At 34.0% G+C, this 16,028-nt stretch overlaps 3 protein-coding genes across 10 annotated transcripts; 1 reads left to right on the top strand and 2 right to left on the bottom strand.

The window, feature by feature from the left end:
- Positions 1 to 1,483: 1,483 nt before the first annotated feature.
- Positions 1,484 to 6,186, bottom strand: LOC116845947 (polypeptide N-acetylgalactosaminyltransferase 1-like). Of its 6 annotated transcripts, none has more exons than XM_032819201.1 (12): positions 6,009 to 6,186; positions 5,223 to 5,247; positions 4,772 to 5,124; positions 4,102 to 4,211; positions 3,841 to 4,021; positions 3,583 to 3,752; positions 3,328 to 3,495; positions 3,142 to 3,241; positions 2,630 to 3,039; positions 2,380 to 2,522; positions 2,030 to 2,296; positions 1,744 to 1,890 (listed from the first exon to the last, which is right to left on the bottom strand). In XM_032819201.1, the coding sequence occupies exons 3-12, from the start codon at positions 4,906 to 4,908 to the stop codon at positions 1,753 to 1,755; spliced, it is 1,824 nt and encodes a 607-aa protein (XP_032675092.1). In that variant the 5' UTR covers positions 4,909 to 5,124; positions 5,223 to 5,247; positions 6,009 to 6,186; the 3' UTR covers positions 1,744 to 1,752. The 6 variants fall into 6 exon arrangements, with proteins under 6 accessions (XP_032675090.1, XP_032675092.1, XP_032675091.1 ...); XM_032819200.1 differs by having other exon boundaries at positions 5,223 to 5,242; XM_032819199.1 differs by lacking the exon at positions 5,223 to 5,247 and having other exon boundaries at positions 1,484 to 1,890.
- A 30-nt stretch (positions 6,187 to 6,216) lies between these two features.
- LOC116845944 (protein transport protein Sec31A) lies at positions 6,217 to 13,477 on the top strand. Of its 3 annotated transcripts, XM_032819193.1 has the most exons (15): positions 6,217 to 6,372; positions 6,651 to 6,853; positions 6,933 to 7,255; positions 7,367 to 7,464; positions 7,544 to 7,789; positions 7,872 to 8,165; positions 8,271 to 8,639; positions 8,711 to 8,834; positions 8,915 to 9,220; positions 9,298 to 10,436; positions 10,580 to 10,675; positions 11,173 to 11,241; positions 11,317 to 11,556; positions 11,659 to 11,730; positions 11,791 to 11,979. In XM_032819193.1, the coding sequence occupies exons 2-15, from the start codon at positions 6,651 to 6,653 to the stop codon at positions 11,977 to 11,979; spliced, it is 3,768 nt and encodes a 1,255-aa protein (XP_032675084.1). In that variant the 5' UTR covers positions 6,217 to 6,372. The 3 variants fall into 3 exon arrangements, with proteins under 3 accessions (XP_032675084.1, XP_032675085.1, XP_032675086.1); XM_032819194.1 differs by lacking the exon at positions 6,217 to 6,372 and having other exon boundaries at positions 11,791 to 13,477; XM_032819195.1 differs by lacking the exons at positions 6,217 to 6,372; positions 10,580 to 10,675.
- LOC116845946 (integrator complex subunit 10) lies at positions 13,000 to 15,938 on the bottom strand. The gene is made up of 8 exons (XM_032819196.1): positions 15,579 to 15,938; positions 15,394 to 15,461; positions 15,063 to 15,306; positions 14,483 to 14,990; positions 14,089 to 14,402; positions 13,824 to 13,988; positions 13,481 to 13,751; positions 13,000 to 13,380 (listed from the first exon to the last, which is right to left on the bottom strand). The coding sequence occupies exons 1-8, from the start codon at positions 15,729 to 15,731 to the stop codon at positions 13,214 to 13,216; spliced, it is 1,890 nt and encodes a 629-aa protein (XP_032675087.1). The 5' UTR covers positions 15,732 to 15,938; the 3' UTR covers positions 13,000 to 13,213.
- Between the last annotated feature and the right edge of the window lie 90 nt (positions 15,939 to 16,028).

The raw sequence follows: 16,028 nt of genomic DNA, 5'->3' as shown, positions 1-16,028 counted from the left end.
CAGTTCTGACATTATTTTAACAATCTTTAAGATTGTTACGTGTTGCTTATTATTTCTTTTTGGATTTGGGTATGACGAATAAAGCAAGAATTAATGTAAAATATTTTAAAAATATGTCTAAATCAAGTATGACAATTTAACTTTTGGTTGTGGAAATTTTCTGCTAAGTATGTCATTACACAATTTACTCAAATAACATCCTTATAAGTTCAATGTTATTCTGAACAAAGTTCATCTGATTTTTTTAATGCCAAACAGAAGGCTACAGTACCGACAGTGAACAAATATTTTAAAGTAAAATGTTAATTACTGTATAGATAAATATCTTATACAATATTTTAACAACTAACAAAATCTTTTTCAGAAAATCATATAAGTATTATGTAATGGCAGGTATATCTACATATTATTACCTGCAAAAATATATTTTTTGGAAACTTTTTTCTAACTTTCCTATCTCAAGCAAATTTGTTCTGTGTACTATGAAGCAGAATCGAAAATGTGGAATGGAAAAAAACAGTGCTTTTGATTTTCACTACATACATATATCTATTGTAGTTAATTCAGACTGGAAGAAACCAAGATTCTTGAGTCATAGTTTTCAATTAGACACATCTTATGACATGATAATGCATTGCAGACAAGTTAGATGTTTCAAATAAAATCTAGAAATGGTAAATATTCTCCAATTAAAAAATTGTTTACAGAAAACAAATTATACAATAGAATTGAATATACTTCCTATCTATTTTGCTTAATCTTAATTCTTTTTAAAATTTCATTTTTTACTTTCTTACAAATGTTAGAGAATACGCAAATGAATAATATCGGAATAAATAATAGAGTACTCTTATTTTTTTTAAATAAAAACACGAACTGATGTGAAATATTTTGTATCTACTAATGTTCAAAGAGAGTAAAATCGACGTCGAATTGAAGCGATCTTTGATGTAGCCTTGACGATGTCGACAATAAAGATGACTCGTCAGCCTTAACTAGCAATGAATCACTAACAATACATATCTTCTTCGGGATTGCGACAGCGGCGAATTATCCATTTAAGGCAACGCTAAATCGGTTGGAAGAACATACTGCGCGATCCACGTGCATTTATTTAAGACCAAATTAGTCGTTTTAGCTTGATGTTCGTGCGATGTTACTTGGAAGGCAATGTTAATAGGAAGTCGCACGATGTAAAACGATGCTCACGTACGTATGATAATCACCGCATCGACGCATTCTTATTTTTCAAACGGCCACGCGTGTTCTGATTACTGCCCGTGACTAAGCACAGTCATCTTATTCATTTGTCGACGAAACAAGATCCATTTACGAGATGAGAAGACTGCATTGTAAAAAAATCATATTTTATGCCTATTTTTTTGGTATTGAATATAAATTGCTTTTTATCGCGAAACATAAAACATAATTCGATTGAAATAGAAGCTATAATGAAGTAATGAATGAAATATGAAAGAAATAATTAAAGTGGCAAACACTGTTATTTTCTTCTTATCGATTATACAACCTTGTCAAAGAGTAAAACTATTCGTTCTTGTGTGTGTGTGTGTGTGTGTGATTTTATCAATATAAAAGTAAAAAAATATTATTTTTCCATTGATATGAAAAAGACATGCGTGCGAGTTGTTACTTTGTTTGGCATGTCGTAGTAAAAATATTATTTATAGACTAAGAGTTCATTAAGGCACTGCCATTCTCCTATTTGTCAATAACACAATGACATCGTAGTTATTATGGATTCCTCCAAAGAACTGGCTTCAAAATCCATTGTTGATCGGCATTCTTAGTGCACGTCGCTATCACGGGTGTATCATCGTCTGTTGTTGCTTGAAGGCACATTCCAGAAGGCACGTGTAAAAATACCTTTGTCTAAAAATATTGATTATTTTACTACTTCTTATAATGTTTATTATTTACATTACGAAAGTATAAATTGACATTTTCGTAGCAATCATAATCTGCCAAACAAAACGTTATTGTAACTGATACTTTACTAGTAACAACATACTTTTTCGTCATATTGCCACTTTTGTCTATCGCGACCGCTACATGCCATTATCTTTACTTTGGGCGTTTTTTGCTGCGTATCTCGTTCTGGTGCATCCAAGCACACGCTCTCATCCGTCATTATTACTCCGCTTTTAGTCATCACAAACATCTGGCTAAGCATCGGTCGTAATATGCATGAATGTAGGACTGCATGTCCTGACGGTTGCGTATAAGAACCTTTAGCAGTCGGTCGCATAAGACATCGGTCTGTTGCAACGTGCATTATCTGAAATAAATTTTATACTTTTTATATTTCCACTAATTTCATAGTCACCTAAGCATTTGATAAAATTCGTGAATTAACTTTACCTTGCCGAAGAACCGGTCATCCGTAGGGAAGAAGTGTTCGGGCCACACATTTTCTAAATACCATTCGAAACTTTTACACTGCAATTTCTCGCGTAAAGCTAATCTCGAGCGGACTTGCTGCTTATATCTTAATCTTGCTGCCTCTAATAAAATCCGAAGTACAAGGATTCATCGATCCATGAAATTGAAGATCTATTCCGGTAGATAAAGTAAATTTACACGTACTAGCATTAATGGTGATCTCACTTACCAGGATTAAACTTGAAATAGAACTCCGCCCATTGATCCATCCATACGGAGGCGACTCTGACAAGATTGCCGTACAAGATATCACCGACACCGCCCGGGAAGGTGTACGGAGAGGATTTTCGAAAGAGATGACCGACGTGAGAGCAAGGAGCTATCTCGATACTGCCACCGCATTGCCATGCTCGGAATGACAATTCCAAATTCTCCCCTCCCCAGATACGCATTTGATCGTCGTAGCTGCCCAAATGGAAGAAATAATCTCTATTCATTGAAAATAACCCACCTGCCATTGCAGGCGTTCGAAACGGCTCGACAATGCTTTCGCGCCTCTCCTTCAACAGACGACCGTTCAAAGTTAACCAGCGAAAATGTAAGTCCCAGTTGAATGCACCCCAATGCAGCTCAAATGATCTGTAAGGTTGTTAACTTATTACTAACTTGTAAGTCATTTATCAGAGCGAACGAGAAGAATAGTCTTATCGAGATTACTATCATAATAGGAATGTAAATTACCTTGTATAACTGAACGTATTATCGTTTATGATGTCAATTACTGGAGAGATGATTCTCGTTGCATTTTTACTAACTGCCTCGAGTAGCGGTTCCAACCATCCTGTAAAAATCGAAAACAATAATATTACATGATATAAAAAGAAATTAAATATCTGATTTCGTTATAATGTAAAAGAGCTTACCTACCAACCGTGCATTCGCAATGAGCATCGAGAAAAGTGAGAACTTCACCTTTAGCATCATTCGCTCCCAAGAGTCTTGCCTTTATTAATCCTATACGTTCATGAGATCGCAAAACTTTTGTGGGTATGCTCAATTTATCCATGTATTCATCTAAAGGATTCTTCAGGAATTCTAGCAACATATAATAATAGGAAGAATGTTACACAGAATGTGTATGCCAAAGCATGATTTATTATAAGCCCTTAAATTATTAAATACCTCTCTCACTATTGTCATCGACAAGAATAATCTCTTCTAGCAATTCTCTCGGAGATCTATTAATGACGCTATGCACTGTCCTTAACAGTGTGCTCCATGCTTCGTTATGAAATACTATGATGATCGATGTTTTCGGTAATTTACCTAAGTTTGCATATCTCGTGATGCACCTGCACAATTTTCAATATGCAACTACTGCTTAAGCCTTTATGATGAAATGATATTAAAAAACTTTATAAGAAGAGACAGCACTCCTACCTCTTTTTTCTAACGTCGGGTAAAGACCGATTTAATGGTATCCTATCGCTAGCCATTAAATTAAATCGATTAATTTGGTATAACTGCTGCATCTTGTAAAAATCTTTTGGATGTATTACTACAGGTTCTCCATTTTTACCTTCAAGTGGTTTTGGGTCGAATAAATTTTGATTAATCAGATCTGAAAGGAGAATGAACGATATTTAATATCTCTTCTTTGCTCTCATCAATATTTTCACATAATGCAATTCTATCTATTACCTTTTGTAATATTTGGAGTTTTCAACGAATCTACAGAATCCCCTATGTAATGACCAACTACTACATGAATTCCCCGACGATCAATATAATCTTTCTGATCACCATGCGATCTGCAACGATCAAAGATGAGCTATGTTTAAATCAGTATATATAAATCGACTAAAGTATATTACAATTCTCTGATTAAAAGGAATATATGGTCAGCAAGAACAGGTCACTGAATGTTAGTGCAAATAATTAAATTATGGAATAGTTATTGGGTAATATTGTTCAACAGTGTAAACGCACACTCCAAACATTTTTTATTTTGAATTATTGTATTTTAACTAATACCCTTCCTTTTTAAAATCCCAATTGTACATCTACTATGATTCCTATTAATAAATATATACGTACTAGCGAAAAATTATATTATCCTCCTATAATTTAATTATTCGTACTAACATTCAACGCACGGCTCTTATTCGCCTTATATTTCTTTTAATTAGAATAAGAATATAGAATAAGAATAATATATAATATATAAAAATAATATATAATATAATTAGAATAAGAATAATAATAGATTAGAATAAGATTATATTCAAAATAGAGCTTTTGATATAGTATATTTTGATATAGTATATTTTGATATAGTTTAATACAATTTAATTTATTGAATATTATGTACCGTAATGAGAAAAAATCATCCTGTCGATCAATACTCCTCCCTCCATTCCTAAACCAAATAAGAAGCGTGCCAGCGAGTATAATGATCAAGGAAATGATCGCCGATAGGCGACGAGATCGTCTTAATCTCGGCCACATACTACTGCCTATTAGTCCATGATATCCAGTCACGTTTTTTTCTTCTTTGATGTATATCAGATTGACTCACACTGATCAGTTTCGGGAAGTCTCACTTGGCTTTACTTCATCAAGCTGTTTGAAATTATCATATGAGTCCAATTTCTGTTATCACAAGTTTCTTGTGATCAGCAGGTCGGGTCATTGTAACAAAAAAGGAAGATTTCACGATGAACTCTGAAAGAAAGATTTTTACTATTAAAGATACTATTATTAATTTTCTTTACTACTTAACTCTATGTGTTTTCATCTTGTTAGTAAATTTTGCTTCTTACCTTGATAATGGTAGATTTCTCTGTGCTTGTTAAATAATTAATAAATCAAATAGTTCAAACTATCAATGTCTCTATTATGTATATATAATACATATATAAAAATTAGAGTGTTATGAACTAAGATCGATAATATTTTTATAATATTATCTTTAGGAATAGATATAGCTTATTATCTTTAGGAATAGCTTTATATTTAGGAATAGATTTAACAAAGAGAATTAATAATATCTTAATGTAAATTTAAAAAATAGCAATTGTATATAATAGTTTATAAAGAAAAACAGAAAAAGAAAAAAAAACATATATATGATTGATTTTAAAGCAAAAGAACTATAAGCTATGTAATAAAAATAATAAAAATATTATTTAAAGAGATATAGTATAATAGAGTTTAATATGTGAGAAATACTTAATAAAAGATGATAATACAACCACTACAATAAGATATGTATGAAAATTGTTTGTAAATCATGGAGCAATAATGTAGCATTCAAGCTGACAATACAGACAAAAGTATAACTTGAAAATTTATGTAGCAATAAAATCAATAGATATTATGAAACATTGTAAAACTAACCATGATACTACGTAAAGTATGAAATAACTATGTTAAACTAATTCTGTAATATAATTTCACATAGTGGTATAGCTCACGTATTTATGGAATAATAAATGATTTAATACTAAGCAACATAGGTACCGACAATCTTGTTTTATGCAACACCATATATGTACAGATCACTTCAGATTACAAAATTATAAAACAATAAAGCCAAATGTACGTACATACATAAGGAGGTAAAAAATTGCTCCTTTCCTTTTAAAAGGTGCAGACAACAAAGAAATTTAATTAACAACACTTCAACAGTGAATCGCCTTGCAGCTTCGGCAAGAATGTCTCGTCAACTAAAAAAGTACAGACTGGCGGTAGTTGAATCACCAGTTGGGTGTCACCATTCGAAGTAGCAGCCGACGCATGGAAACGAGGACGCGGGTTTCGTAATACATCAATTGTTCCATGGAGGGCGATAGCATCGGCTCGCATGTAGCTCGCCACGTTGGAAGACTTGACGGGTGGTTGCGGCTTGGCAGATTCCCTACGTACTATTTTATATAAAGTCTCTGTTTACAGCAGCTTATATACGCCAAGGTGAGAGGACATCGTTTAACAGAGTTACTACTATCGCTATCGTTCGAAAAATAATAAATTCAATCACGAACAACTAAATCTCTATCCCTGTACTGTCAGCTGCTTTTTATAAAAACATCATCTCTCTGTTATATTTATGTAATTAAATCCTGTTACTCGAGTTTTTTATACCGTAGTGTATCGTGTTACCAAGAAAGAACTGTTAGCTTGCTGTATTGCATAATGCTACTTTGCAAATACAAGAAACATTAATTAGATGTTCTTTCACATAAGTACAGATGAAGATCAAGGAGCTACTGAAGACGGTGAATGTAGCATGGTCTCCACCAGCTCAACATCCTATTATGTTAGCTGCAGGGACAGCTGCACAACAATTAGATGCAAGCTTCAGTACTTCTGCCAGTTTGGATCTGTATTCATTGAACCTGCAACAGCCTGGATATGAAATGGAACTTCAAGCTAGTATTCCCAGTGATCATAGGTATCTATAGTTTGTTGATACAATAAAATTAATCGATGTGTTATGCTTGCTAACTATATGCCATTGATTGGTGATTTAGGTTTCACAAGATTATTTGGGGATCCTATGGAAATAACCCTGCTGGCATCATTGTTGGAGGTTGTGACTATGGCATGATAAAAATTTACTCTGCTTCAAAGTTGTTGGCTAAGGAATCTAACTGTTTGATAAGCAGTCCTGATAGACATACTGGTCCAGTTAGAGCAATGGATTTTAATCCCTTCCAAGCTAATCTATTGGCTACAGGTGCAACAGAGAGCGAAATTTATATTTGGGATGTAGTTAATACAAACACACCTATGACTCCTGGTTCCAGAAGTCAGCCATTAGAAGATGTTCAGTATATTGCTTGGAACAAACAAGGTTTTTATGTTAGATTATAATCAAATTAATTACACATGTGTTAACTTTAAGAATAAATATTTATCTTAATTTGATTTTGATAATTAATATTATTCTTATCTCACTTTACAGTACAACACATTCTTGCATCAACATTTTCACAATGTTGTGTTATATGGGACTTGAGAAAAAATGAACCAATTATTAGACTGACAGATGCAAATTCAAGGGTACAGTTTCTCTTATTCTATGATGCGATATACAAAATATAATTCAGAAAATTTTATAATTATTATGTTCTAATTATAGGTACGTTGGAAAGTTGTTCAATGGCATCCTGATGTTGCAACGCAACTGTGCTTAGCATCAGAGGATGATCAGACACCCATTATTGAATTATGGGACTTAAGATTTGCAATGTCTCCTCTGAAGACATTACAAGATCATCAGCGTGGTGTTCTTTCAATTGCATGGAATCCGCACGACCCCGATCTACTTTTGAGTTGTGCCAAAGATAACAGAATTTTGTGCTGGAATCCTAACTCAGATGCACCGGTATGCAATGTATAAATCTTTCTTAAGATATGTCAATAAAAAGTAAAATATGAACTTTATACATATCAACTTTGAATTGCAGAATGGTGAAGTAATATGTGAGTTGGCTCAAACAAAACAATGGAACTTCGATGTATCTTGGTGCCCAAGACATCCAGGACTAATCGCTAGCAGTAGTTTCGATGGTTACGCTGTTGTTTATTCCTTGCTAGGTGGACAGCAACAAACTTCTATGGGAACGTCCAGTAAAATAGCAGATTCGTTTCCAGGAATGGAAACTTTCACTCAGTTCCCACCTACAGTACAAACTGAGAAGACAGCAATACTGACAAAAGCTCCCAAATGGTTAAAGAAGCCATTTGGAGCATCATTTGGAGTGAGTTTTTAATTTAAGTTTATATTATTGTGTTGACATTAAACAGACAACTTTCTTTTATAATGAAAAGCAATGATTGTTTAATGAAGACGCTACCATTTTCAGTTTGGTGGTAAATTGGTGATTTTCGAGAATCTACCCAGTGATCCGAATTTACCAATAAACTCAAACAGAACAGTTATTATATCGCAAGTAATAACACAACCCAGTCTTATTCAACGTTCCAATAATTTGGAAGAAACACTGAAAACTGCACAATATAGCGATTATTGTCAAGGAAAGATAGATAGATCTCCAGATGAACATGTCAAAAAGATCTGGAGCTGCGTTCATGCCTATTTTGGTGAAAATGTGACGAAAAATATATTGGAATTATTGGGTTACAATATTGACATAATGAATAACAAACTAAATCAGTATGTACCTCAGGATGATATGAACAGTATTATTGAAGGCGTCTCTAATCTCAACAATGTGAGATTTTCACTAATATGTACACATTTGTGTCGTTACGATATTAATACTGTTTCTCTTATTCATCTTAGGTGCTGAATGGGAATGTTTTAGATGGCAGTGCTGCATTTGATGCCATTGCGCAAGAACAAAGTAAAAAAGTAGTCTCCTCAAATAAATCTACAGACAATATTTACACCATAAATACTTCTGATGGTAATATCTGTATACGCTGATAAATTTAATATAAAAAATATGAGAGTTTACTAACGAATCGTACTTGCATTGCTTTCTAGATGAGGATGGTCTCATCACTCAAGCCGTCCTCTTAGGAAATATCGAAGCAGCCGTGTCTTTGTGCTTTGCCAACAAAAGATATGCCGATGCCATCATCCTCTCGATGGCTGCTGGCCCCGAATTAGTAGCACGTACCCAGTACAGATACTTCTTAGAACATTCCGGCCCATTAAATTCTCTGATTAATTCACTAGTTAGTGAGAATTGGACAGAGGTTGTCATGAATAGTGATATAAAGTGTTGGAAGGAAGTATTAGTCGGCATATTTACACATTCCAGTGCAGAAGAACGACCTGCTTTGTGCGGTATGGAATGATTTTACAAAAATAATTTGTTCCATTTGTATCATTCACGTGTTTATAACATGAATCTTTTCCAACAGATATGCTTGGCGACCGTTTGACTTCCTGTGAGAATCCTATTCTCAAGAAGCAAGCGGAAATTTGTTACATTTGCTCCGGCAATTTGAATAAGTTAATCGAGGTGTCCGACGGGGACATTCAAGAAGTGGTGGAATTAGTTGTGATAATGCAAAAAGCTTTGGAATTTCAAGGTATTAAAGAGATTCAGATAGAGGATAAAATCGCTACTGTACTATCCGAATACGCGGAGATGTTAGCGGCGGAAGGCAATCTAGAGGCCGCATTGAATTATCTCGGAAACAGTCAAGAGCAAAGAATTTCGATGTTGAGAGATCGTCTCTTTAGAGCTTTGGGCTACATAGAGGAACAGAAGCATGTCACGAAGCCCATGACTCAAAACTATTATGACCGAAAATTATCGCAGATGTCGCAAAATACATATAGCTCGCAAGTACAGCAACCATTGCAGCATCAACAGCAACAGCAGCAAACAGCGCCAGTGCAAAATTGGAACACGACTCCTTTGAAGCAGACTTACGGGTCCACCACGAATCAGTTTACGAGCCAGCCGTCTCAATCGTACGGAATGCCACCGCCTCTTCCTCAAGCTCAAATACAGTCCGGGATGTACGATCAATATTCCACATCGCATCCGTACAACCAGATCCCAGCGGCTCAGCCTCCACCGCCACCTCCAACTACGTCGAACTCCAGTTTGAGCGGCTCAAGACCGCCCAGTGTCGGTCCTCAGTCAAGATCGAAGTATCTTATAGATCCGTCGGTCAAGTCCACACCTTCGTACGGTCAGAGCAACTTTCCGCCGCAGAATCAATTTTACAACTCTCAGCAAATTTCGTCCGTTCCCGGTTACCCTTCACCAAACCCCTATCAACCTCAAGTTCCTGTACCAGGTGCCACCTATCCTCCTAACCAGCCGCCAAATTTCATGAACAATCCAAAGGAACCTGAGCTTTACAAGTCGCTTCCGCCGAACGCGATGTCACCGTTACAAATTGCATCTCAGATTCAAATGTACGATCCTGTTAGATCCCAGCCACCTCCGTCAACGCAGACATACGGAAACGAGAACATGTACCAGTTACCGCCACAACCATCTGGATGGAATGATCCGCCGATCGGGAAAAATCCCAGAGTACCGGTAAATCAATATTCTTAACTTACCCGATTACATTGTTTGGTTTTTATTGATAATCATTAGCCACATTATACACACACACGCTATCGTTTGGATAAGTTTCTTATATTTAAATACTGATATACATGTATATTAAAATTATGTAGCCAGTACTGGCATTATACGAAAAAAACGAAATGTCTGCGGAACACGCTGGCACCAGGAGGTGGAAGACGAAGCATTCGAAAGGTTTAGGCGTTAAGGTAGCCGGTTTCACACATTAAGAGTGTTACAATTACAATGATTGTCGAATACGTACCGTCATTGTTACTTTCCTCGTTACTTATACACTCGATTAATAGGATTAATCCAACTGGTCATGATGTAACTTTTGTATATTGCTGTGATATGAACTAATAAGTGTGCTGTGTGAAAAAAAGACTACATTTTGAAATTGGTGTCACGCAGATAGTTGTGTCATTCATTCTTATATTTTGACTTATATACCATAAAACCATATAAGAATAGAACATATTTTCATATATTTTATTGATACATCAGATCATATATTGAGAGTTTCTGCACTAGCTACTTTCCAAAGTTGCACAGTGCGTTTGTTGAGCTTCATATTGTCTGAAAGCTTTCATTTATCTCCGGTGTCATAGACAAACACCGATCACTATTACAGGATGGCTGAAAAGTGCAAGAAAATCTTGAAAAACAAATTCAAGTTAAATTTTTTTGTATTTTTTTCTTCCAGCCAAAAACAGAATTTCAACCACAGAATCCTATTGTACACCCGTTGAGAAGTAATCAGGCAGAGCCGAACGTAAGTTTTATTCATGATTTCTATATACATACCTATATGTATGCTCATATGTTATTAACACAATGTAATTTACAGTTGTTAGCTAAAGACAATTTCTATCAAGATCCTCACGCACCTTGCAATCCACAATATGGACAAAGCGTGCCAGCCGCTCCACCATTCAACAAACCAATAGAATCACCACTACAACCTGTAATGCCTGCGAGAATAGTTGAACCTGAGAAACCTAAAGTACCTATTCCCGAGCAGCATATGCATTTGAAAACGATATTAGATGAATTAAGAAATCAATGCTATGAAAGTGCAAAGAGCCCAGTAAGTACTTTAACGTGTCGTATCACATCATGAAATTCGTAGTATCGACTACTTTATATTTTTATCGTTTAAAATTCGTTTTGCGTTGCTTTCTTTTCTTAGCAAATCAAAAGAAAGCTAGAAGATGTGTCGAAGAAATTAGAAGTGCTATACGATTGCCTTAGAGAAAATAAGGTAAGTCAATTATTTAATATTATTACGTGCATTTTTCATAACTATGCACATATTTTTTAGTTATCCCAAAATACTTTGCAAGGATTACATCAAATATCACAGATGATTCAAAATGGCAATTATACAGGAGGATTAGACTTACATACACAATTAGTGTCAGGACCCGATTTTAGTGAAATAGCTTCCTTTATGCCCGGGATTAAAGTATTACTTCTAAGTGCCCTTCAAATGAGCGTTTACATTAGATAGAATGCTCAAGTATACTATGTTGTTTATATGTATCCATTATGAATTTTTTTGTAATTCTAAACAGCCTTAATGAGAGTTATTTGTGCTACATTAACTTTATATAACATAATCAGTATAAGATATATAAAATAGTCATAATGTAGTACATAATTATATCCATAATTAATCCTGTTACTTAGCTCTCTTTATATGTCATCACTCGTGTTTAATAGACTGGAAGATAAAAACTCCCGCTTTAATTGTTCTTTTTTAATGAAAGTCAGTAGTCCTTATTACGTATTCTCTTTTATCGATAAAGGTGTCTAAATAAATGGCTTATTAACTTTCAGATTAGTTTTGAGTCACTGAGAGAGACTGTTATCGATAAAAGAGTTCAGCCAATATATATTTTCGTACTCTATATATCCAACTAAGATAAATCTTGTAATAATTTTAATTGGATTTACATATTAAATTTTATCTACATATTTTTTAATTAGAGGATATTTATTCTCTAATTAAAAACAAGAAAATGGGAAAGAGCATTTTTTATGCGATATCTTATAAATTTATCCTATTAAGCGCAAATGATGGCATGCAAGAGAACTATTTTATTTCATATAATGTAAGAATAGATCATATATGATTTTCCGCTTATACCATAATCGAATATGGCTATTGACCAGATGATTCATCAGAAAGTTTAAGAATCATATTTTATCTAGATTAACTTTATATAATTTTGCCAGTTATCAATCTTTTATTGTTAAATATATAAGAGAAATAACGAGATGTTACAGACGTCCGTACAAAAATTTAAAAAATAAGATGTTACAAAGAAATTTGTTTTAACAATTCTACATGTATATATTATAGTGTCAAAATGGATCAAGATAAGATTAAGCACTTAATTTTTTAAATGTCAAATTCAATTTTAAATCTTTATATTAGTTATTGATATAAATATTTCAATGTAAATTATGTACACGGACAACGGTCTTCTGTTTTTATTTAATATGTAAAGTGGGATTTTGCAATAAATAATATTGGCATACTCTTTAATTGTATAAATTTGTACAATGTTTTGAAAAATATTTTCTAAATTACAAAATATTATTTATTGCCATTAAGTGCAACCTGCGAAACAGATTGGAGTTATGGATTTCGCGTATGCAGTTTTAAATAATATAAAAATAATATAAAAATTCTTATCAAATGCAAGCTATGATAATAAATGATAGGAAACTATATGTAGTCATTGGATAATTAAAGTATGCAGAATGGCATTTTTCTCGTTGACAATAAATTTCTGCAATAATTCATCCAAAGAGTCAATACCGTCTCGTGCGGCTTGTCGACGCATAATTTGCTTGATCTCCTCACGTACTCCTTTATCAGCACCACGAGTAGTGATGCGGCGATCTAAAATAACTTTTCTATTACAACTTTTTTTATTTGTACATGCTATAACATGCATATTTGTGTAACATGCTAAGTATATTAAAGGTGTCATCATATATACTTTGTAATACTCCCGAGTTCGTAGCTATGTCCAGAGATATTCCATGTCCATGTTCGGTCCATAAATATATTAATTCTTCTAAAATATCTACGCATATAATATACGTTTGGAACAACGGATAAGCGAAACTCCCGCGACTGATGATTCTTTCTATCATTGTACATAAAGTACTAGCCTCCTGTGGCCAATCTATCTGCATTAGAACTAATGCATGTCCAATAGCTAAATCTCCAACGCCTCCAGGTAAGGAAAAATCCCTACTATCCTTATCCTAAATTTATATTGACCATATATTCATAAAATTGATACTACAAAAATATTACGTTCAAAAGAGGATTATTACCTTTGTAGATAAAAGAAGCAATTTACAACAATATTGCAAAATAGGGAAACGAGCAAGAGTCAAGTAATGTAAGTGCCTTATACTTGGAGCTGTTAAATTGTGAGATACTTTTCCTGATACAACTGGTAAAGAGTTTGCTACTAAAACAATATGTTCCAACATAATCTGAAACAGGAAATGTGTTACTGATAATTTCAAAGGAAAAACAGGATCTTCTCTATAATTTACCATAAATTTTGATCATAAAATTAAAAACTTAACGCACCTTATAATTTTTCAGATAAAAATTTGTACCAGCTAAGCGAAGATTGACAGATAAACTACCACTTTCCTGCGATAATCTAGCCAATACTTCATGATGTAAACCTTTGTACATTGCCAAATCTGTTAAAAAGGTATTTAACCAGACTTCTAGTCGTAATTGTTGGATCAGTTTAGCTTTTTCTCTCTGGAGATGGTCAGTACTTTGTAATAAGTCCCATAACTTTACTGCTAATGCTAAACCATTGCCACTATAGTCATTGTCACTGGTTATTATTACTCCATTCTCTTCACGTTTCCGTTTTTTCAATTTGGGTTCTGGTTTGTACAATACAAGATGTAACTGTAAAGACTACAATAAAAGATGTAACTATTGCTACGACATAAATGCATCTTACCTGCAGGAATATGAACTTCTTCCCCGAAAGCTTCCACGAGACAGTACGTAATATCGTCATTGTTCATAAGAACAGTGTGCTCATTCAATAGCCTTAATAATACTACAATTGTGCACATCAATAATTGTTTGACTATGACCTCATCGCAAGGAACTGTACTATGTGAGATAGCATACTGTTGCAGTCTTTCACTGTACGCCTCACGGTTCCAAGGCATAGAAAACAGATTGCTCAACTCCCATCCCAATTTCTTGCCCATTAATTCTACAATTTGGAAAAGCCTGTCCCATGGATTTTGTATTTGTGCATCTTGTGGTTGCTGTATATATGCCAAATAGAATTCTATAGCTTTACAAAGCAATCGTAAACTGAGACGAGTATTCAGTTCTACAGGAGCTGTACCAAGTAGCGGTAATGCATCACAAGCCAATAATCTTCTGAAACCATTTACTGCTCGACCTGGGTGACTATGTTTCTCTGCTGTTAACAATGTTTCTACTAAACGTGGCTAAAATGATAATATAAGTTATTTTCTAGAAAATAAATGCTCATGTATTCTCATATACTTTTAAGTACATACTCCATGAGTTGCAATTGTTGGAGGAAACCTACGTAGTAACAACAGCAACAATTTGCAATGCTCCATTGTATCTTCACTATGATCAGCTGTCATTACAAGCAATCTATGCTGTAATTCCTGTGGAATATGTTGAAACATTTGGCATAAAAATTCTGCTTCTGGATCACATTGTTCTGAACGAAGACAAGCTGTTATTGTCTCTATCTCTTTCCATATATCGCGATCATCAGGGAAGTTCTGAAATCTATACTTTCTCATTTACATATAAAAATATTTAAAAGTTAAAATATGATCATATATATGTATACTTTTTATGGCACTTTTCACTTACATTTCACTGAAACATTTAGCAGCTTCTTTTACATTTTTTGATAGTTTCTCAATATGATAAGCCTCAAACTAAAAGTAAATCATAATAAGATCGAGTATTATCTATTTTTAATAGATAGAATAGATAGAATATATATAGAAAATAATAAAAAGAAAGATTAAGTATATTCATGATAACATACTAACCTGAACCTTTGCACTATGTGGAAATAAAGATTTTGCTGTAATTAACCATGATTTAGCCGCATATATGTCGACAGGTAGAGCTTCTTTTGCTCTCATTATTAAATAATCTTCTTTGGATAGTTGATTATCCGGTCCGGAAGTTTTTTCTAACATTGTGTAATATAATTTAAGATTACTATGTCACATAACACGCGAGAGCAAGTCTGATTGAGGTGCGTTCGGGGAACTCACTATTAGCGCTATTCAGCGTTATCAGTGTCATTCTATCTTTGTTGTATATCTAAGGAACAATAAAGATAGAAGAACGCGGTAGCGTTAGTAGCGTGCTCCCCGAACGCATCCTTGGTCTGCTCTTTTCAGCTGTACTGCTACACTAAGTGGTATACTACGCTACACTAGCTACACTAATAGCGAATTCGGTTGCTTGCACTAGTGTGCACTGAGTGCGCA

The sequence above is a fragment of the Odontomachus brunneus genome, unplaced genomic scaffold (assembly GCF_010583005.1).
Source record: "Odontomachus brunneus isolate Ranch 3 - 2012 unplaced genomic scaffold, Obru_v1 Obru_scaffold_059, whole genome shotgun sequence".
Lineage (NCBI taxonomy): Eukaryota > Metazoa > Arthropoda > Insecta > Hymenoptera > Formicidae > Odontomachus > Odontomachus brunneus.
Note: the sequence above shows the minus strand (reverse complement) of the source record. Positions and strands in the feature narration are given on the sequence as shown.

What these genes read in the sequence shown, in the direction of transcription:
- LOC116845946 (XM_032819196.1), bottom strand. Translation starts at nt 15,731, where the DNA reads ATGTTAGAAAAAACTTCCGGACCGGATAATCAACTATCCAAAGAAGAT. An exon ending in CACATAGTGCAAAGGTTCAG is followed by an intron (nt 15,462 to 15,578) that starts GTTAGTATGTTA and finishes ATTTACTTTTAG; the next exon opens with TTTGAGGCTTATCATATTGA. An exon ending in CAACAATTGCAACTCATGGA is followed by an intron (nt 14,991 to 15,062) that starts GTATGTACTTAA and finishes TTATCATTTTAG; the next exon opens with CCACGTTTAGTAGAAACATT.
- LOC116845944 (XM_032819194.1), top strand. Translation starts at nt 6,651, where the DNA reads ATGAAGATCAAGGAGCTACTGAAGACGGTGAATGTAGCATGGTCTCCA. An exon ending in ATCCTAACTCAGATGCACCG is followed by an intron (nt 7,790 to 7,871) that starts GTATGCAATGTA and finishes TTTGAATTGCAG; the next exon opens with AATGGTGAAGTAATATGTGA. An exon ending in GCGTCTCTAATCTCAACAAT is followed by an intron (nt 8,640 to 8,710) that starts GTGAGATTTTCA and finishes TATTCATCTTAG; the next exon opens with GTGCTGAATGGGAATGTTTT.
- LOC116845947 (XM_032819199.1), bottom strand. Translation starts at nt 4,908, where the DNA reads ATGTGGCCGAGATTAAGACGATCTCGTCGCCTATCGGCGATCATTTCC. An exon ending in AACTCCAAATATTACAAAAG is followed by an intron (nt 4,022 to 4,101) that starts GTAATAGATAGA and finishes TTCTCCTTTCAG; the next exon opens with ATCTGATTAATCAAAATTTA. An exon ending in CCCGACGTTAGAAAAAAGAG is followed by an intron (nt 3,753 to 3,840) that starts GTAGGAGTGCTG and finishes AAAATTGTGCAG; the next exon opens with GTGCATCACGAGATATGCAA.